Raw genomic sequence first — 22,634 nt, forward strand, 5'->3', positions numbered from 1 at the left:
ATGGGAGACCCAGAAGAAGCTCCTGGCTCCTGGCTGCGGATAGGCCCAGCTCCAGCCATTGCGGTCAACTGGGGAGTGAACCAGTGGATGGAAGACCTCTCTCTCTCTGTGCCTCTCCTTCTCTGTGTAACTCAGACTTTCAAATAAATACATAAATCTTTGAAAAATTAAAAAAGAGTAAAATAATACATAGGGAGGAAATTTTAGGGAACTTTCAAGCTGATTACCCTACAAAAATTGTGTTTCAGTATATTTACTTGTATAACCAAAGAGTTCTGATTATTTCAATAATACAAGCAATACTGTGAGGTACGTGTTATTCTGAGACTTTAAAATACTTTACATTAAACCTCAATAATCTTAATATTCCTGGAGTCTCCAGTATGACAGGAAAACTTCTATACAGAAAGTAGTATCCTACTCAGATGTGAATATCCTTTAGACAAGATTCAACTAGAGGCCTGCACTGTGGCGTAGCACGTAAAGCTGTCGCCTGCAGTGCCGGCATCCAATATGGGAGCCAGTTCAAGTCCCGGCTGCTCCATTTCCAATCCAGCTCTCTGCTATGGCCTGGGAAAGCAGTAGAAGATGGCCCAAGTCCTTGGGCCTCTGCACCCGCGTGGCAGACCCAGAAGAAGCTCCTGGCTCCTAGCTTCAGATAGGCACAGCTCCAGCCATTGCGGCCAACTGGTGAGTGAACCAGTGAATGGAAGACCTCTCTCTCTCTCTCTCTGACTCTCTTCTCTATTTAACTCTGATTTTTAAATAAATAAATCTTTAAAAAAAAAAGATTCTACTAGACAACAAGTGTTTAATTCTAAGAGCTACACAGCAAGAGGACCACATGTTAGTGAAACTAATTTACTAGTCATGTCTTTTTCCCTCTAACAGCCAATAACTTAGGACAATTTAAAAGAACTCAACAGTTTCCATATATGCTATAGTATATATCATGGGGTTAGCACGCATAATGGAAAATTAATTCCATTAAGTCAAGACATTCTTCATATTAGTATTTTTGGTTTAGTAAATGCTAAATAATAAGCTTAGAAATTAAAAAATTAAATCAATAAATCTATATTATAAACAAAAGAATTAAAGACGGCATTCATACTGGGGAACGCAGTGATACACAAAATCAAATTTCTTCAAAAGTTCTAAAAAGAAATTTTAAAATGTTTTCGCTAATGAAATAAAAATGAAATACTGAGAAAACAATTCAAACAGGCATTTGGAAAAAATACATCTTGCCTACGGTTATGTAAGAATTAAAATATAATGAATAAAATCACAGCATTAAACATGCTGCAGATTGTGCATATACAATCCTGCCAAGACGGTTACCACCCATTCCCATTAGTAAAACAGAGACAAAATGGGAAAGTAATGAGCTCAGCTGCAGGGGCTTGTTTGTTTTCTAATTTCAGACACTTGCTCAAAGCATAATTCCTATTTTACCCTAAAGTCTCTTGTTGGATTTAAGGGGAATCAAATGTTCCTAAACAGGAATCTGAATAAGCTCTGAAAATGCATAATACAAACTTCATTTGTTCTAATGAACATCTGGTGTTCTGTTTTAACATTTTTGACAGGTTAATCGTTTGTCTGCATGTTTCAAGAATACACATGTTTTTGCCAGTGCTGTTAAACAGATCTTGTAGGGTAAAAATGTTAGAAAAGGGGAAAGACCAGTCTGTATTTTTTTTTTTTTTTTTTTAGGATTTGTTTATGTATTTGAAAGGCAGAGTTACAGAGGCAAAGAGAAGAAAGAGAAATCTTCTATCTACTGGTTCATTCCCCGAATGGCCACAGCAGCCGGAGCTGGACCGATCTGAAGCCAGGAGCCAGGAGCCTCTTCCAGGTCTCCCATGCAGCGCAGAGGCCCAAATTTGGCCTTCCTCCACAGCTTTCCCAGGCCATAGCGAAAAGCTGATCGGAAGTTCAGCAACTGGGACTCAAAATCAGCACCCATTCAGGATGCTGCTAGCACTGCAGGAGGTGGTTTTACTCACTACACCACAGCACCAGCCCCCAGTCTGTATTTTTTAAGGTGCCTTGTTAACCAAATAGTGGGTTGAAAAATAGTGGGTTGAAAAACATTCTTTAGGTTCTTGACCACAGCATATGGAACGTATGATTCATTATGAAAGTAGAAATACAGCCTACTAAACATTTTAACAGGAAATTTTTGTTATTATGAATAAAGAATGTTATTTGAAAACCTTTCAAACTAAAAAACAATAGTCCCAAATTTTGCTACGACAACAATAATTTAGAAACATCAAAGATAAAGAAAAAGAAACTAAAATGGTTATACAGAGTAAAATCATTATAAAGTTGACTAAAATTAACATCAGAGAAAACCAGTTCACCATGCAAAGCAGGAAGTCTGCTGCATGAGATCTATTATTCATCCATTTTCAGTTTTAATTGACTATATGTAGCACTGTTTTGCTCTGACTTGAGGATGAATTAAACTAGAAACCAAAGAAGTATAATATTTTTATCAAATTCAATTACAGTTTGGTTTAACTTCTTAAATCATGTTCAGTTGCTGGTCTTCACAAAGAATGTAGGCCTGATTCCATGACAACAAACACTACTGTCATGAAAATTCCTAACCAAACCAAAGGCCAAAATCTAACAAGGATATGTAATTAAATGGAGGCTATAAAAAATTTAACAAAACACTAGTACAACAAAATAACTGGAGAGTCCATTTGCATTTGCTTAAGTTTTATATCATGATCTAGAATTCAGGCAAGTTAACAGTAGCTAATATGTATGAAGAATTTTGGCAGGATTTTTTAATTCAACTAAGGTTGAAATTTGAAAACAAATCTACTAAAACAATTTTAAAACTACTCTCTTGGGGGCCAGCGCTGCAGTGTAGAGGGTAAAGCCACCGCCTGCAGTGCTGGCATCCCACATGGGCGCTGGTTCAAGACCCAGCTGTTCCACTTCTGATCCAGCTCTCTGCTATGGCCTGAGAAAGCAGTTGAAGATGGCCCAAGTCCTTGGGCCCCTGAACCCACGTGGGAGACCAGGAAGAAGCTCCTGGCTCCTGGTTTCAGATCGGCGCAGCTCCGGCTGCTGTGGACAGTTGAGAGTGAACCAGCGGATGGAAGATCTCTCTCTCTCTCTCTCTCTCTCTCTCTGCCTCTCCTTCTCTCTGTAACTCTGACTTCCAAATAAATAAATACATTTAAGAAAAACTACTTTATTTAAGATTTATTTTATTTATTTGAAAGAGTTACAGAGACAGGTAGAGAGAGGCAGAGAGAGAGAGAGAGAGAGAGAGCGCGTGTGCTTCTATCTGCTGGTTCACTCCCCAAATGGCGGCAATGGCCAGAGTTAAGCTGATCTGAAGCCAGGAGCCAGGAGTTTACTCCAGGTCTCCCATGTCGGTACAGAAGCTCAAGGACCTAGGCCATCTTCTACTGCTTTCCCAGGCACATTAGCAGGGAGCCAGATTGAAAGTGGAGCAGCCAGGACTTGAACTAGTGCCCATATGTGGGAAGCCAGTGCTGCAGGCCAAGGTTTTAACCCACTGAGCCACAGCGCCAGCCCCTTAAAACTTTTTTTTTTTTTTTAAGATTTATTTATTTACATGAAAGGCAGAGCTAGAGAGAGACAGAGAAAGACACAAGGAAAGATCTTCCATCTACTGCTTCACTCCCCAAATGGCCACAATGGCAGGAGCTGGGCCAGTCCAAACCCAGGGGCCAGGAACTTCTGGGTCTCCCACAAGGGTACAGGGGCCCAAGTATTTGGGCCATCCTCTGCTTTTTCCTCAGGCGCATTAGCAGAGAGCTGGATGGGAAGTGGAGCAGCTGGAACTTGAGCCGGCCTCTACAGGGGATGCTGGCATTGCAAGCAGTGACTTTACCAGCTATGCCACAGTGCTGCCCCCCCCCCCTTTTAAGATTTATTTCCTGGGGCCAGCATTGTGACACAGTGGGTAAAACTGCCACCTGCAAAACGAGCATCCCATATGGGTGCTAGCTCATGTCCTGGCTGCTCCATTTCCAATCCAGCTCCCTGCTAATGGGAAGGCAGGGGAAAATGGTCCATGTACTTGGGCCCTGCATCCATGCGGAAGATCAGAAAGAATAACCTGGCACCTAGCTTCAGCTTGGCCCAGGCCTGGCCATTGCAGCCATCTGGGGAGTGAGCTAGTGAGTGGAAGATCTCTCTGTCTCTCCCTCTCTGTAACTCTGACTTTCAAATAAATAAATAAATCTCAGAAAAAAAAGATCTATTTACTATGAAAGTCAGAGTTATAGAGAGAGAGGGAGACATAAGAAGAGAGATCTTCCATCTACTGCTTTACTTCTCAGATGGCTGCAATAAACAACACTGGGCCAGACCAAAGCCAGGCGCTTTATCCAGGTTTCCTACATGGGTGGCAGAAGCCAAAGCACTTGAGTCATTCCTGCTCCTTTCCCAGGCCATTTGCAGGAAACTAGATTGGAATTGGAGCAGGTAAAACATAAACTAGTGCCCATGTTGGATGCCAGTGTTGCAAGTAGTGGCTTTACATGCTATAACACAATGACAGTCCCACAAATGTTAAGTTTACACAATAAAACTTATTTTAAATAACACCTATCAGGGCCAGTGATGTGGCACAGCAGGTTAAGCAACCATCTGAGACGCTGGCATCCTTGGGTTCAAGTCCTAGCTCTTATACTTTTGATCTAGCTCTCTGCTAATGCTCCTGGAAAGGCAGTGGAAGATGGCCCAAGTGCTTCGCCCTGGTCACCCACATGGGAGACCCAGATGGAGAACCTGGCTCCTACCTTCAGCTTGGCCCCCAGCACTTGCTGTTGTGGCCATTTGGGAAATAAGACCAGTAGATAGAAAATCTCTCTCTGTATTTCTACCTCTCTTTCCATAACTCTGCTTTTCAAGTAAATAAAATAATTTTTTTAAAAAAGAAAAAGGGAATACAGTTGTGAGAAAAAAGAAGTTCATCTGCAGCCACAGTTTCTGTTAGGTCATACTGAATACCTCATGTAGATAGGTATTATTAGTGTTTTCAAAAAAAGATTTATTTATTTGAAAGGCAGAGTTGGGAGACGGGTAGGGAGGGTAGAGGGGCAAAGGGAGACAGAGGAGAGAGGGAGAGAGGGAGAAAGATCTTCCATCCACTGGTATACTTGCCAAATGGCAACAACAGCCAGGCTGGCCTAGGTTAAAACTAGAGACCAAATACTCTACCTGGGTTTTCCACGTGGGTGCAGGGCCCAAACACTTGGCCCATCTTCTGCTGCCTTCCCGTGTGCATTAGCAGGGAGCTGGATTGGAAGTGAAGCAGCCAGGACTCAAACTGACACTCATGTGGGATGCTGGCATTGTGGATGGTGGCTTCACCTGCAGCACAATGCAAGCTGCATGTACTCCCTGTTTCTGTTAATGGTATCACTTTTTAGGAGTCCCTTGGCTTAATATTTTCAGCATTGTTTGACTCCTCCCTTTCTCCTTTTCAACCTGTCCATTCCTAACTACTTAGTCACGAAATCCTAAAATCTTTGATATCTGTCCTCTTCACTCCAGCCTCATTAAGATGTCCTCAGTCCAAACACTACCCCGTTAGTCTACTCCAATTGCACTCTGGTATATCTCCATGTCCTTGGTTTTGAATCATACCAATGCACCTTAGAAACTCTAGCCAGATTAAAGCTCTATAGAACAGACCGTGTCATTGCTCACCTCAAAAACATCTAAGAATTTGTACTAAACACAAAATAAAAGTCCACCCTCATTAGTCCATCATTCAAGGTCCTTCAATAGGGAACCAGTCTGCCTTTCCAATCTCATTTCCCATAATTCTCCTCTATTTCAATGGGGCATCATTCCTATAGCCAAATGAAAATAATTGGTATTTCTTGGACCTGACCCATCATTTCTGATTTACTTCATTGCCCTTCTACTTAAATTAATATTCCCACTGTACCTTTTCATCCAGCTATTCAGAATTCAGTTTAAAAATCACCTCCTTCTCTACTTCCCCACTACTGAACAACCACAGTAGCTTGTGACTTGATTATATAATACTGCTTACTTTAAACATGGCTCTTTGAGTAATGACGTTACTACTCTTACTAAATTTCTTAAGGGAAACATACCTATAAGGGGAGAATCCATTAAAGGACAACACCTGCAGAGTGACATACACAGTCAGAAATCATAGATATGCTAAAATAAATGAGCATACACATTACATTGTTAAGAGATATAAAAGCTTATTAAATAACATGATAGTCACATACCTAGTAGACCATACATTTCATTTATTTTCAGCTAGTCTATGACCCAAGTTTAAAGATCCGGTATCAGAAAATAACTTTTATAATGTAAAATATATATAAAATATTTTATAATAAAATCATAAAATAATTTTGCAAATAACATTAGATTATCAATATTTATGCCAATGGAAAAATAATCAAATCCACATTGATTTTTGTGCAGTACAACACTTAACCAGTATGTATTATTTATTCTACATCTATGCATCACCTTTGTTTTCTAACTGAACAAAATTGCTAAGTTGTTTACACTATATTGAAATAATTCAAAGAATTTTTGCTTACTCCGAGTAAGTTTTGGAAATCTTTTTTTCAGTTTCTTCCTTAATGGATTAAGTTCAGGCATCATTTCTGGAACAGCTATATAAAAGTCTACCTGAATTTCATCATCCAAAATCTGAAAGTCAAAAACCAAAGAAGATAGCTTTAGATTATATGCAAAGCTTTATTGTTCTGAAAATAAGACACAATAATTTCCCTTATGATTCAGAAAAAAGATATTAAGCACAGTTGTTTTCTTCAAACACGGGGAATCATATTTACCAGTTAAAAGAACCATCAGAAGCAAAGCATTTTCTTTTAAAAATAGCCACATCTCTAATTTTTTAATATTTACTGATCTTAATTCTTCCATGGGGCTGTGTTAGACAAAAGCATTACAAATTAGAACAGAGCACTGATGAGGACAAGGCTCATCCAATCTCAAAGAGTTGAATTCATATGTCCTTTAAAAAATGAAGAAACAAGCTAAATTTTTTGCAAAAGGTCACATGTAAAACTAATAACAATAGCTGCCAGACTCACTTCCTAAATTTAGAGCATCAAGAGAACTAAATCTATAATTATTTTCACAAAGAAGTGAAACTAAAATTCTCTTTGTCGCCAGTAACTAAAAATAAGAGGAGAGTGTTCACAGATTAAGTTCACTTACAGTTTATTGTTCATAATCTATTCGCATTCTCAGAGCAAAGGAATTAATACGCAATATTTAAAAGACTTCTTTATTAATTCAGGCAAGTAATGAAAATTGCTATTATACTTTGATAATATATGTCACTTAAAAATTTAGTTGATTATATAATTAAGCAAATTTTTAAAACAATACTGCCTGGGCAACAAATATTTCACTAAAGAATCTTTTTGCATAAAGCTTACACAAATATTCCATTCATAGCCTTGATGTGAACCCTAAAAACTTTAGCAAAATTAAGCAATGACTCTGGAATTTTATCTCGCTGTTACTATTTTTTCTTTTCACAAATTCCTTACTCCTTAGTAACACAGTGTGCTTTTCTTAATAATAACAACTTACAATAAATGGGCACTTTTCATGTGGCAAGCATTCTGCTAAAGATTTCATATGTTCTTCATAACAACCATACAAGGCAGGTACTAATAGTGAGCCCACATTCCAGACAAGGAAACTCGAAATTCGGGGCTCAGGGATGACAAGTCAGTCTGTGCACGCCTATGAGGCAAATGCAGAATTCAATGACAAATGCTGTGGTTCCAAAACCAGGGCTCTCATCTCATGAGTTAATAAACTGTATGTGAGATTTCTACTCTAAGATCATTCAATACTAATTCAATGTTCCTTTAAATTAAATTTAAAATTATGCTTGAAAGTGCTACTATGATTCATCTTAAAATCTTGGGGTGTGTTTGACACAGCAGTTACGATGCCACTTCCACCACCGTATTCCAGATCAGAGTGCCTGGGTTCAAGTCTCAGCTCCACTTCCAATTCCAGCTTCCTGCTAATGCATACCCTGGGAAGCAGCAGTGATGGTTCAAATACTTGGGTTCCTGCCCCCCAAAGAGGAGACCCAGATAGAGTTCCCAGCTCTTGGATCTGGCCTGGCCCAGTTCCAGGTGTATTTAGGGACTGAACAAGCAGATGTAATATCTCTGTCTCTGTTTCTTGGTGCGTCTCTCTGCCATTCAAATGAAAGTAATAGTAGTAATAATAATAAAAAGATCATATTTTAGAATAATACAAAACTGTGGGTGAAACCCATACTCTAAGGGAAAAGTAAAGACATAAATTACTTCAAATTTTCTCTGAACTAAGGATATCTGTGATATTTCAAAAATAAGTAAAATGAATTTAATAAAAATCTTCTTAGAAATGACTAAAGGTTGTTATACTTATCCTACTTTATATTTTACATAAGTCAACGAAAATAACAAACATTTAAAAATGCAGCCATGATAACATGTGCAAAATTATACTGAATTTACTATATAACTGGAATATTTTCTGAAACTGAAACTGAAACAGACAAGCTTCAAAAGATATCATAAAGTAAGCTGCAAGAATATATTGGTTCTGATACTTTATACAAGTGATGGTTTCCCTTAATAATAGATCACCACTGGCGCCCCTAAAGAGAAATTCTGTACCTATTTTGTTTTGCTTTTTTAATTAACTGAGTGGCAGAGAGATACAGGCAGACAAAGCTTCCATTTGCTGGTTCACTCCCCAAACACCCACAAGGGTCAGGAAGGTAATGCAAGTCTCTCACATGGGTGGTAGGAACCCATTTACTTGAGCCATCATCCCTGCCTCCCATGGTCTGCACTGGCAGGAAGCTAGAACTGGCAGCACAAGTTGAAGCCAGGTTATCAAACCCAGGCATTCCAATGTGAGACACAGGCATCTTAACCGCCAGGCCAAACACCTGCCCCTTGTTATATTTTATATATCAAAAATGTTCAATATATACTTGGCTTACTTGGGTTACTTTCTCAAATATGCTCAATTTACTTAAGAGTACATAATGCTTTTAGCTATGTTACCATTTCTTTCATGAGCAGGAATTTCTTTACCTTTGAGGATGGGAGTAGCAATGACAATTCTACAGGACCTTCAAGTGCTCACCGAAGGAATAGACAGAAGGCAGTATACAAATTGTGTAAGAGCAGTTGACTTGGGCCTGCGCTGTGGAACAGGTTAATCTTCTACCTGCAGTGCCGGCATCCCATATGGGTGCCGGTTCTAGTCCAGGCTGCTCCTCTTCTGATCTAGCTCTCTGCTATGGACTGGGAAAGCAGTGGAAGATAGCCCAAGCGCCTGAGCCCCTGCACCCATGTAGGAAACCCAGAGAAGCTCCAGGCTCCTAACTTTGGATCGGCCCAGCTCTGGCCTTTGCAGTCATTTGGGGAGCAAACCAGCAGATGGAAGACCTTTCTCTCTGTCTCCCCCTCTCATTGTCTGTAACTCTGCTTCTCAAATAAATAAATTAAAAAAAAAAAAAAAAGAAAAATTGTTGTACAATGTACTGTTGTAAATCCCTTATTAAAAAAAAAAAATAGTTGACTCCAAAGACCATGGTATACTCTCAAACTTCCAAGAATATTTGGCCTGGTTATTTTTTTTAATTTATTATTATTTTTTTTGACAGGCAGAGTGGACAGTGAGAGAGAGAGAGACAGAGAGAAAAGTCTTCCTTTTCCGTTGGTTCACCCCCCAATGGCACCGTGCTGATCCAAAGCCTGGAGCCAGGTGCTTCCTCCTGGTTTCCCATGCGGGTGCAGGGCCCAAGGACTTGGGCCATCCTCCACTGCACTCTCGGGCCACAGCAGAGAGTTGAACTGGGAGAGGGGCAACCGGGACAGAATCCGGCGCCCCAACCGGGACAAGAACCTGGGGTGCCGGCGCCGCAGGCAGAGGATTAGCCTATTGAGCCACGGCACCAGCCAAGGTCTGGTTATTTTTAATAATTAAACAAATTCTGGTAGATTTATTAAAAATTAAAAATAGGGCCAGCCATGTAGTACAGCAGGTTAAGCTGCTACCTGCAACACTGGCATCCCTTATGAGAGCCTGTTCAATCCTGGCTGCTCTACTTCCGATTGAGTTCCTTGTTAATGCATCTGGGAAAGCAGCAGAGGATGGGTCAAGTACTTGGGCCCCAGCCACCTACATGGGAGACCTGAATGGAGTTCAAGGTTCCTGGCTTCAACCTGGTCCAGCTTAGCCATTTGGGGAGTAAACCAGGGGACAGAAGAGCTCTCGCTCGCGCTCGCGCTCTCTCTCTCTCTCTCTCTCTGCCTTTCCCTCTCAACAAATAATTATGCTTTTCAAATAAATAAATATTTTTTTTAAAAAATTAAACTAATGATACATGAGAAAGAATCAAGCATCTTTGACTTTGGCCAGAAATCTGTATTAAAATATAGTATCAGGACCGGCGCTGTTGTGTAGCAGGTAAGACGGTGCCGACATCCCATATGGGCGCCAGTTTGAGTCTCGGCTGCTCCACTTCCGATCCAGCTCTCTGCTATGGCCTGGGAAAGCAGTAGAAGATGGCCCAAGGCCTTGGGCCCTTGTACCCACATGGGAGACTGGGAAGAAGCTCCTGGCTCCTGACTTTGAATAGGCAAACTTTGACCATTGTGGCCAACTGGGGAGTGAACCAGCAGACTCTCTCTTTGCCTCTCCTCTCTCTGTGTAACTCTGACTTTCAAATGAATAAATCTTTAAAAAAAAAAAAAAGTATAGTAGCTCAGGCCAGCACTGTGCTGGAGAAAGTAATGATGCCAGCATCCCATATGGACACCAGTTTGAGATCCAGCTATTTCTCTTCCCATCCAGCTCCCTGCTAAGTCACCTGGGAAAGCAGTGCAAGATAGCCCAAGTGCTTGGACCCTTACACCCAGGTGGGAGACCCACAGGAAGTTCCTGGCTCCTGGCTTCATACCAGCCCAGGTCTAGCCACTGCAGCATTTAGGGAGTGAACCAACAGATGGAAGATAATTCTTTTTTTCTCTCTCTCTCTCTCTCTCTGTCTCCCCCATCTCTCTGTAACTCTTCCTTTCAAATAAATAAATAAATCTTTAAAATACAACAAATAAAAAAGCCAGAATCACCAAACTCAGAGTACTATCTGAGTGGGAAACAAAAATACAAGATAGAAGTATTGTTATATATTGCATAGAACAGGCCCAGTAAAAACTTCCCCAGATAAATAACTGGAAATGGGTCAAATGATAAATCGTCAAGTTAACTTTTTCCTATAACTGTCCCCAGAAAACAAATTCTGTAATTGAAATGATTATATTTAGAAGAGGAGCTTTTAGAGCATGTTAATGACAATTTTTTTGTATTTTCAGAAATAACTCCATGCCTCTTTTTTCTACTTCAGAAAAAAAGTGTAACTCTTGTTTTCAAACAGGCTATAAGCTCTTTGCTAGTATCCAAAGGCAAGCTTCATAATTTGTCACCACCGTGCCGAGCCAATGCCACTCTGGGAAGTAAAAGTTAAGAGGAAACAAAAGTACCGTATTATAGAAGTCAAATACTCTTCTTTGTGATCTACTGACTTACACTTTCACTCCCAGAAAACAAAGCAAATATTTGATCTTTAGGACATGAGTAGAGATATCCACATGAGCTACCTCTGGGATTTCACTTTAAATTTCAAATTCAAAACCAGAGTCTTATTGCCCTTTCCAGTACACTCACAAAATTCTATGGACAACAAGGAAGCAAACACCCTCCCCCTCAAAAAATCGTACTATAAATCAAGCATAATCAATACCAGATTTGCCTGGATAGTTTTTTCTTAGCTTGCTTTTAAAATTGAAAAAAGTAGGAAACTTATTCCTTATCATCCATTTATCAAAAGGTCTGAACCTAGTCATCATGAACAACATGTAATAAACCATCGGATGGTAAAGATAACAAAGCAATCTTTATGACTAATGAACATGGAAACAGCACTATACCTTTTGAACCAGATCAGTTCCTCCTGCAAATGCAGCTCCATTCTCTTCTGCTATTTTAATCTCTGATGGATTCTACCAAAACACAAGATTTGAACATCAATATTTAATTTTAAACAAATTCAGTATACTTTCACGTATTCAGAAATAGTATCACTGTTCAAAATGAAATTTGTGGAGTTTTTTTTCAATTGAAAATGCACCAATGTATGCATCTTTAATTAAATGCATCAGAGCTTTACATTCAGAACAAGTAGGAGTTTCATGAGTAATAAATGAGAAAATATAGCACACTGGCATATTAAGAACCTGGCTCAATCTAAGTGTCTAGCGCTATCAACACACTGCATAACAAAGGTAAGGGATTGGGGCTGGTATTGTGGCACAGTGGGTAAAACCGCCACCTGCAACGCTGGCATCACAAGTAAGTACCGGTTTGAGTGTGGGCTGCTCTACTTCTGATCAAGCTCCCTTGCCAATGCCCCTGGGAAAGCGACAGAGGATGGCCCAAGGGTTTAGGCCACTTTTTTCCACACATGTGAGGGATACAGAAGAAGCTCTTGACTCCTGGCTTCAGCCTGGCCCAGTCCTGGCTGTTGTGGCCATTTGGGGAGTGGACCAGTGGATGGAATACCTCTCTATCTTTCTCTGTCTGTCTCTTCCTCTCTCTGTGTAACTCTGACTTTCAAATAAAATAAATAAATATTTTTTAAAAAAAGTAAAGGATTGGGGCCAGTGCTGTGGTGTGGCGGCTGGAGCCACCACCTGTGACGCTGGCATCCCATGTGGGCATTGGTTCGGGTCCCAGCTGCTCCACTTCTGATCCAGCTCTCTGCTATGGCCGGGAAAAGCAGTGAAGGATGGACCAAGTCCTTGGGCCCCTGCACCCACGTGGGAGACCCAGAGGGGGCTCTTGGCTCCCTGCTGCGAATCGGTGCAACTCCAGCCCTTACAGCCAACTGAGGTATGAACTGGCAGATGGAAGACCTCTCTCTCTCTCTCTCCACCTCTCCTTCTCTCGCTGTGTAATTCTGACTGTTAAATAAAAAATAAATCTTAAAAAAAAAAAAGTACAGGATTAAAATATGCTTTCTTTTGCTAACTTACATCCAGGTATTTTACCAAATATGGAAGAGGAAATTTTTTTAACTTAATAAATCAAAGAAATATTATTTAGCCAGGTGTCTGAAAAATTCAAAAGACAACTAAACAATATTATTTTCTTTCTCTATGTTCCATTTATACCACTTGATTTTACCATGAAAATGTTTCACTCCCTGATTACTAAAGTTTCATGGAATTCCAACAATTACATTTCCAGCTTTTCTAGGAAAGTAGTTTCTTCATCTAGAGTAAGATAAAAAATCTTTTTTCTTTTTTAAAGATTTATTTATGTATTTGAAAAGCAGAGTTATCAAGAGGAAAAGGTAGAGTATCTTCCATCTGTTGTTTCACTCCCCAAATGACTACAAGGGCCAGGGCTGGGCCAGAACGAAGCCAGGAGTCAGGAACTTTATCTGGGTCTCCCACATGGGTGCCAGGGCCCAAGTACTTGGGTCATTCTTTGCTGTTTCCCAGGTGCATTTACAGGGAGCTGGATAGTAAGTGGAGCAGCCGGGACACAAGCGGCACCCATCCGAGATGCCAGTGCTGCAGACAGCAGCTTAACCCACTATGCAGGCCCAAGAAAAATTCTTAACAATGCCACAGTTTGCACTTTAGAGAAGAATCAAAACACAAAGCAAAATTCATAAACATTAAATACAAATTCATAATACAAAAAGAATGAGAAGAGCTACATATATGTATGTGTGTATATATATGTGTGTGTGGGTGAGTGTGTGTATATATATATATATATATATATATATATAAAGACATTTATTTATTTGAAATGCAGATCATCCATCCACTGGTTCCCTTCCCAAATGGCTGAAACCACTGGGGCTGGCCTATGCCAAAGCCAGGAGCCTGAAACTCCATCCTGTTCTCTCACATGGGTGGCAGAGGCCCAAGCAATTGGGCCATCATCTACCACTTTCACAGGAACATTAACAGGGAACCAAATTGGAAGTGGAACAGCAACACCAATTCCAATAAAAGCTATATTTATACTAATACAGTTTATTATATAGGTGATTTTCTTGATTTCTTAGATTTTTTTAAAAGTTGCAGTTTCTGAGGCTTCAAATAATCCTATTGTTCACTCTCTTGCTCTGCCTTTCAAGTAAATTAAGATAGCTAGATAGATAAGACAGACAGACAGACATAATTTTAGGGGCCAGCATAGTGGCACAGCAGGGTAAGCTGCCATGTGCAACACTAGTATTCCATATCAGAGTGGCTCCTGCCACCAACAGGGGACACCTGGATTGAGTACCAACTCCTAGCTTTTACTAAATCTTATCTCAAAAACTAAAAAAAAGGGGCCAGCGCTGTGGCATAGCAGGTAAAGCCACCACCTACAGTGCCGGCATCCCATATGGAAGCCAGTTTGAGTCTCAGCTGCTCTACTTCCCATCCAGCTCTCTGCTATGGCCTGGGAAGGGCAGTAGAGGTTGGCTCAAGTCCTTGAGGGATAGGGATACCTGCATGGGAGACCAGGAAGAAGCTCCTGGCTCCTAGCTCCTGTCTTCGGATTGGTATAGCTCCGGCCGTTGAGGCCAACTGGGGAGTGAACCAGTGGAAGGAAGATTCTCTCACTCTCTCTCCCTCTCTATCTCTCCCTCCCTCTCCTTCTCTGTGTAACTCTTTCAAGTAAAATAAATAAATCTTAAAAAAAAAAAAAAAAAAAACTAAAAAAAGGGAAAAGGAAAGAGACTGGGAGGGAAGAAGACAGGAAGGAAGGAAATCATTATGTTCTTAGAATTGTATCTAGAAATCATATTGAACATGTTAAAACTAATTAAAAATTAAAATAAAAAATTTTAAAAAGCCATCACTAAAAACAGGTATGTACCAATTCCACTTACTCAAAGTTTTACCAAAAATAAAATGTCAAATTTTATCAAAAAATAAATAAAAACTAATTTACATAAATATTTGAAAAAGTTACTCACCCCTGTAAATACAGCAACTTTATTTATTTCTGAAGAAAATGGGTATGGAAATCCAATAACACTCGCAAATGGCTCCACTCTTTTCTACATACACAAGAGAAAAATAATTATGAAAAGCTCATCTTTCAATCTCCTTCACATTCTATAAAAAAAGAGCTGACATGATTTTAAGTGTTTTTTTTTTAAGATTTATTATTTATATTTAAAATCAGAGTTAGAAAGAGAGAGAGAGAGAAAGATCTTCCATCTGCTGGTTCACTCCTCAAATGGCTGCAACATCCAACACTGTGCCAGGCCAAAGCAAGGAGCTTCATCTGGATCTCCCTCATGGATGCAGGGACCAAGCACTTGGGTCATCTGCTGCTACTTTCCAAGGCGCCTTAGCAGAGAGCTGGATCAGAAGTGGAGCTGTTCCCAGAGTGTTTTATTTCTACCATACATATGTTAATTCAGAACTATTCACATTATCATTTAAAGCATAAGAGATACTTACTTCTTTAAGAAATCATAGGGACTGGCACTGTGGCACAGCAGGTTAAGCTACCATGTGCAGTGATGGCATCCCATATGGGTGCCAGTTCAAATACAGGCTGCTCCACTTCCTATTCAGCTTCCTGATAATGTGCCTGGGAAAGCAGCAGAGGATGGCCCAAGTCCTAGGGACCCTCCACCCACATGGGAGACCTGGAGGAAGCTTCTGGCTCCTGGCTTCTGCTGACCCAGCCCTGGCCACTGCAGCCATTTAGGGAGTAAACCAGTGGATGGAAGCTCTCTCTCTCTCTGTCTCTCCTTCTCTCTCTAATTCTGCCTTTCAAATAAATAAGTAAATCTTTAAAAAATAAAATTTAAGAAACTTAAAGAAATCATAATTAAAATCTAAATCCCCAGGCCAGTGTTGTGGCACAGTGGGTTAAGCCATCACTTGCAATGCTGGCATCTGTATCAGAGCACTGGTTGCTTCCAGTTAATGTGGCTGGGAAAGCAGCAGTTGATAACCCAAGTGCTTGGGCCATGGGAAACCTGGCTGCTGGCTTCAGTCTAGCCCAGACCTGGCTGTTGCTACCATTTGGGGAGAGACACAGTGGATGAAAGATCTCTCCCTGTCTGTCTTTCTCCCTCTCCCTGTCCCTCTTTGTTGCTGTCACTCTGCCTTTCAAATAAATAAATAAATGAATAAATCTTAAAAAAAAATCTAAATGTGTCTTCCCAGCTCCATGCTTGGTTTGTAGATCTACACTATTCACCAGTCTCCCAAATATTAATACATATTTGCATATCTATACCTCTCCCAGCACCTTGCACGATGCCATCCATTTGATGACAACAAACACTTACTAGATTGGATTAAATTTGCTTAAACACATAATTTTCAGACATCATCAAAGAAGGCATGAAAGCTGGCGCCGCAGCTCAACAGGCTAATCCTCCGCCTTGCGGCGCCAGCACACCAGGTTCTAGTCCCAGTCGGGGCACCGGATTCTGTCCCGGCTGCCCCTCTTCCAGGCCAGCTCTCTGCTATGGCCCGGGAGTGCAGTGGAGGATGGCCCAAGTGCTTGGGCCCTGCACCCCATGGGAGACCAGGAGAAGCACCTGGCTCTTGCCTTCGGATTGGCGCGGTGCGCCAGCCGCAGTGGCCATTGGAGGGTGAACCAACGGTAAAAGGAAGACCTTTCTCTCTGTCTCTCTCTCTCACTGTCTACTCTGCCTGTCAAAAAAAAAAAAAAAAAAAAAGGCATGAAAACAGCTGTACACACTGAAGAGACAATATCTGGGTAATGTATTCAACAGGTCACTCCTAATTGCCATCACTGGCTCTAAACAACCAGGTAATACCCAACACAAATGTCAAACCTGAAAGGCTCTTCTGAGAGGGACTATTTAAAACAAAGTAGATCACCACAACTATCGGATAAACTTGGGTAGTCAATTGCAAAACCCAAGACTAATCATGGCACACATTTGAGACACCCTAATACAGGCAGAGATTCAACAGGGCCTCAGAACAATGTGTTTGGTCATTTGGCCAAGGAAATATCTGGACCTGCGGCTCAGATCTCTCTAGACACTTCACAAGGAAACAAGTCTTAGGCCTTCCCTAGTTTTAGGGCAGCCATAAAGTCTGGAAGAAAAAGAAAATGTGCCATTTTCCTAATAAAGATGACTGCAAAATTACTGAAAGCCACCACAAAACACACCAAACACTGGAGTTACAGGAAAGGTTTATAGTTGGGTGAGGGAAACCCGACAGACTGGAGTGAGAGGGTGAAAAGAGGGTGAAAGGGGGGAGGGGGTGGAGAAGAGAGGTATCAAGAGAGCCTGTGTGTGGGAAGCAGGCCCCATTGTAGTCTTGCAGGGGGTAGGGAAGTGGGAGCAAGGAATCCCATTAGGGTGAGAGTGGAGCTGACACTTGTTTGGGCCATTTGGTCACCTGACTTCTAGCAAGCCAGGCTGGGCTTAGGACCAAAGCTTACTGTGCACAATGGCAATGGGCCAGAGTGTAAAGTGGTGTCTGGGGCTTAGATGGTGCCACAGATAAGACTGCACAATTTTACTAACAGTTACATTTTTAGGAAAACTCTGAATACAGATATCCTTCTAGGGATTTTTTAAAAATATTTTCATTCATTCATCCATTCATTTAAAAGACAGCATGAGGGGCCAGCACCACGGTATAGCAGGTAAAGCCATCACCTGTAGTGCCAGCTTCCCATATGCGTGCCAGTTCGAGTCCCAGCTGCTCCACTTCTGATCCAGCTCTCTGCTATGGCCTGGGAAAACAGTAGAAGATGACCCAAGCCCCTGGGCCCCTGCACCTGTGTGGGAGACCCAGAAGAACCTCCTAGCTTTGGATTGGTGCAGCTTAGGCCATTGCGGCCATCTGGGGAATAAACCAGCGGATAGAAGACCTCTATCCTCTCTCTGCCTCTGACTCGATATAACTCTGCCTTTCAAATTAAAAAAAAAAAAAATCCTTAAAAAGAAAAAAAAAAAAAAAGACAACATGAGAGACAGAAAGAGATCTTTCACCAACTGGTTCATTCCGCAAATGGCCTCCGTGGCTGGAGCTGGGTCGGGCCAAAACACTCAGAACACTATCTGGGTCTCCTGAGTGGGTGACAGGAACCCAGGACCTTGGACCATTTCCACTGCATTCCAGTGCATTAGCAGAGAGCTGGATAAGCAGTGGAGCAGCTCAATCTCAAGTTGCTGTTGATGTAGGATGCCTGTATCTCAGGAAGTGGCTTACCCCTCTGTGCCACAATGTCAGCCAGTGTTCTAGGGATTTCTTTTCAGACAAAGAGACAAAGATTCTTAAGCACATGTATATCAGCTATGCAACTTAATTTTGCTTTTGGGCACTCCTTTGCCATTAACATGTCACAGATGGTCTCAACAAACTTTTCAACACTATGTTATCACAATAATTAACATCCTATGGGGAACATGGGCTTATCGATGTACTCTATGAAGAACAAAAAATACCTTAGGAAGGCATCTATGTCATTAGTGCACAAGTGGCTTCCACATTGAAACGAAGCTTGCAGTCCTATGAGTCATCATTATGAGCTACATTAATGATTGACTGAGAAAATAATCATCCTGAACACAAAATTTTTAAAATAACAGTAACACTATAGTATAAAATAAAAATTGTGGGGCCAGTGTTGTGGCATAGCGAGTTAAGCCTCTACCTGTGACACCAGCATCTCATATAGGCACTGGTTCAAGATCCAGCTGCTCCATTTCTGATTCAGCTCCCTGCTAATGCACCTGGGAAGGCAGCACATGATGGCTCAAATGCTTGGCTCCCTGCACCCACATGGGAAACCCGAAGTAGCTCGGGGCTCCTGGCTTCAGTCTGGCACATGCACGGCCCTAGCCGTTCAGCCAATTGGGAAGTGAACTAGGGATGAAAGATCTCTGTCTCTCCTTCTCTATCTCTGCATTTCAAATAATAAAAAAAAAAAGTTAACATATCTAGCATAAATTGTTCCTAACATTGATCAACTTACTCTAATTTCTGTGCTTCAGCTTCCTCTTCTGAGATTACGACAGGATTAAGTGAAACTGAATGCAGAATATTTAGCATGTGCCTGATACAAAGTGCTCAGTAAATAGTGACTGCTAGCATTAAGTACGTACTAAATACATTATGTGCACTATCTCATTTAATCTTTGTTACAACCAAATGAACTGATCGTTTTCTCTCCCTTTATAAAGGGACAGGAAAAACTAAGATTTAAAGAAGCTAAGTAATAAACCCAAAAGCAAACAGCAAAGAGGCCCAAAGTCAAAAACTGGTGATGGGGATGGTTGTTTTGGCACAGTGGTTTTGAAACTGTCTGGGATACTTTCAACCCATACGGAGGTGCCTGAGCCCAAGTACCAGCTCCACTTCTGATTCCAGCTTCCTATTAATGCCAACATGGGAGGCAGCAGGTGATGGTCCAAGTACCTGGGTCCTTACCACCCATGTGGGAAAGCCAAATTGAGTTCTGGGCTCCTGGCTCCAGCCTGGTAAAGCTCTGGCTATTGTGAGCATTTGGGGAGTAAAACCAGCAGATGGATGATTTCCTCTGTGTGTCTCTGTGCCTTTCAAATAAAATTAAATGAATGAAAATGCTTTTAAATGTGGTAATGGTAGGATTCTGGTATGTACTATACTGTAATCTGACTCCAGAGTCCATGCTATCCTGCCTCTTCCTAGGAGGCTCTATTATTGTCGTTATTGAGGTTCTTAAATTATATTCTAAAACTTACAGGGGCCAGCACTGTGGCATAATAGGTTAACCCTCCACCCACAGTGCTGGCATCCCATGTGAGTGCCAGTCTATGTCCTTGCTGCTTCCTCTTCCGATCCAGCTCTCTGCTATGGCCTGGGAAAGCAGTAGAAGAAGACCCAAGTGCTTGGGCCCCTGCACCCATGTGGGAGACCCGAAAGAAGCTCCTGGCTCCTGGCTTTGGATCAGCCCAGCTCCAGCTGCTGCAGCCATATGTGGATGGAAGATTTTTCTCTCTGTCTCTCCCTCTCTGTAAATCTACCTCTCAAATAAAACATAAATAAAACCTTAAAAATAAACAAAAACTTTAAAAAAACTTACACCTTCTACGTTTTTCAAAAAAATTAGCCATTTTCAGAGTAGGGGTTAAAATGTCATTTCTTAAAAAAATCAGATTTCTTAAATGTGAAATACATAAAATTTAGGGCAGTCACAGACATCAATACTGGTCTAGTGTTTTTCCTGCTGTTAGAGTTTTATTGGCAAGTCTTCTGTTGAACGCCAACATATAAGCAGATAAAGCACAGTGGTTCTGGTCAAAGAAAGAGTGAGGACCTTGGGACCCCACCCAAGCAAACTTGGTCTCAAACGTAAGACCCCTGCAAACATATCTGAAAGCTACTGCCGTAGTCAAAACTCTCATTTACAAAAATGGAACATGACACACAAATTAGTTCCCAAATAACTCAACTGAATTTAACACCCTTATACTACAGACTCTTCATGAAAAAGGAGAGATGTATTCAACATGGTTTTTTATATATGAAAAATTAAGAAACATGCTAAGAACATAAAATTTTCCCAAAAATTATTATGAGTGGCAAGAATTTTAAAAATTAAGAAACATAAATTCACACTGCCCCTGGTCACAATAAACTTACTTTAAATGAGTCTACATACCTTCTTCCCTAATGCCATATCCAGGGTCAAATCAAGATAAACACCTTGCTTTGGATTGGTAAAGTCCAGAATTTGAAATTTCTTAAGTAAGTGAACAGCTTTCTCCACCTCATATATTTGCCTCGGGTATAAGCGTTTTAAATAGACATCATCTGCAGGTTCACCTTCCATGAAGGGATATGACTTTATTTTCTCTATCTCATCTTTTTTTTCATCTTGTGCTTTTTCTTTGGCACCTTTTTTTGTTTTCTTTGCAGGCCTTTAAAGAAAAGAAAAATTCAAGATCAGCTATATCAATATACATTCTTTGAGATTTTTTAAAGTTAGTAAGTCATGAGATAGGAAAAAGATAACAAGATAAAGTTTATTTTAATTAAAAGGCATAGATCACTTGAAAGTTTTTCAAATTCAACACATACTTAAGTAAACTTTTGTACCATTTGCAGTCAATACAAAGTTGAATAAGTCATTGATACTACGCTCCAAAAATTTAAAAAACAGCAGAGGAGACAGACAGGCCAACAGATCATTTCAATAAAATGTAATAAGAAGGGCTATCCAAGCCTCATGAAAAAAACATTTAATCTAGCCTAGGAGACTGGGTAAGAGCTCTTGCACAGATGATGCCAAAGATAAGTTTTAACATATCAGGAAGAGGTGGGCATTGTAGCACAATGGGTTAAGCCACTGAGTGGGACACCTACATCCCCTATTGGAGTACCTGGGATCAAGTCATTCTTTTGATCCAGCTTCCTGCTAATATGTACCCTGGGAGTCAGCAGATGATGGCTCCAGTGTGCAGGTCCCCACCACCAAGGTGAGAGACCTGGATGGAATTCTTGGCTCTTGGCTTTGTCCTAGCCTAGCTCCAGCTGTTATGAGCATCTGGAGACTGAACAAGTAGTTGAAAATTCAATCTTTCTCTCTCTTGCTCTTTTAAATACATAAAAGTAAAAATCTTTGTGTTAAAAGAGATAAGGAAGAGTTAGCCTACATATATACTCAACATAAGTGAAAACATGTCCACAGAAAAACTTTAACACAAATGCAGACAGCAACGTTATTCATAATAGCCAAAAAATAGAAATAAATATCAACTGATGAATGGAAAAATTAAAATGTGGGAAACCCATACAGTGGAGTGTTAATCAGTAATATGAATGAAGGCAGTACTGGCTCCAGCATTGTACATAGCGAGTGAAGTTGCCTGGCACACCAGCATCCCATATCAGAATGTTGATTCTAGCCCCAGCTGCTCCATGTCATCTGGCTCCCTGCTAATGTGACTGGAAAAGCAAAGGAAGATGGTCCAAGTACCTGGGCCCCTGCCACCCATGGAGAAGACCCGGATCAAGTTCTCAGCTCTCGGCTTCAGTTTAGACCAGCCCTGGCCATTACTGTCAATTGGGAAATGAATCAGCAGATAGAGCTCTCTCTTTCCCTATCTCTGTATCACTCTGCCTTTCAAACAAATAAATAAATATTAAAGAAAAAGAAGAGGAAGAAGGAAGAACAAGATGAGGAAGAGGGGCTGGCATGGTGGCACGATGGGTTAAGCCACTGCCTGCAATGCTGGCATCCCATATGAGCTCCAGTTCAAGTCCTACTGCTCTACTTCCAAACCAGCTCCCTGGTAATGCACCTGGGAACGCAGCAGAAAATTGCCAAAGTGCCTGGGCCCTTGCCACCCACACGGGAAACCCAGATGGAGTTCCAAGCTTCTAGCTTTGGCCTGGCTCAGTTCAGGCCTTTGTAGCCATTTGGGGAGTAAACCAGTAGATGGCAGATCTCTCTCTCTCTCTCTATCTCTCTCTCTCTCTCTCTTTCTCTCTCTCTGCAACTCTGCCTTTCAA

General features: G+C 41.0%; 1 protein-coding gene across 3 annotated transcripts in view; it reads right to left on the minus strand.

Moving 5' to 3' along the window:
• Positions 1–22,634, minus strand: part of MRPL1 (mitochondrial ribosomal protein L1) — a 100,756-nt gene that overhangs the window by 58,487 nt on the left and 19,635 nt on the right. For all 3 annotated transcript variants that reach the window (XR_016212481.1, XM_089303195.1, XM_089303196.1), the window contains exons 3-6: positions 20,782–21,040; positions 15,101–15,184; positions 12,045–12,116; positions 6,600–6,711 (exon numbers count right to left, since the gene is read on the minus strand). Coding sequence is in view for 2 of the 3 variants with exons in the window: in XM_089303195.1 (XP_089159321.1) it covers positions 6,600–6,711; positions 12,045–12,116; positions 15,101–15,184; positions 20,782–21,040 (527 nt within the window). In the remaining variant the exon portion in view is untranslated. The remainder of the gene's footprint in view (positions 1–6,599; positions 6,712–12,044; positions 12,117–15,100; positions 15,185–20,781; positions 21,041–22,634) is intronic.

This window comes from Oryctolagus cuniculus, chromosome 8 (assembly GCF_051225735.1).
Source record: "Oryctolagus cuniculus isolate XC-2025 breed Fujian yellow rabbit chromosome 8, ASM5122573v1, whole genome shotgun sequence".
Lineage (NCBI taxonomy): Eukaryota > Metazoa > Chordata > Mammalia > Lagomorpha > Leporidae > Oryctolagus > Oryctolagus cuniculus.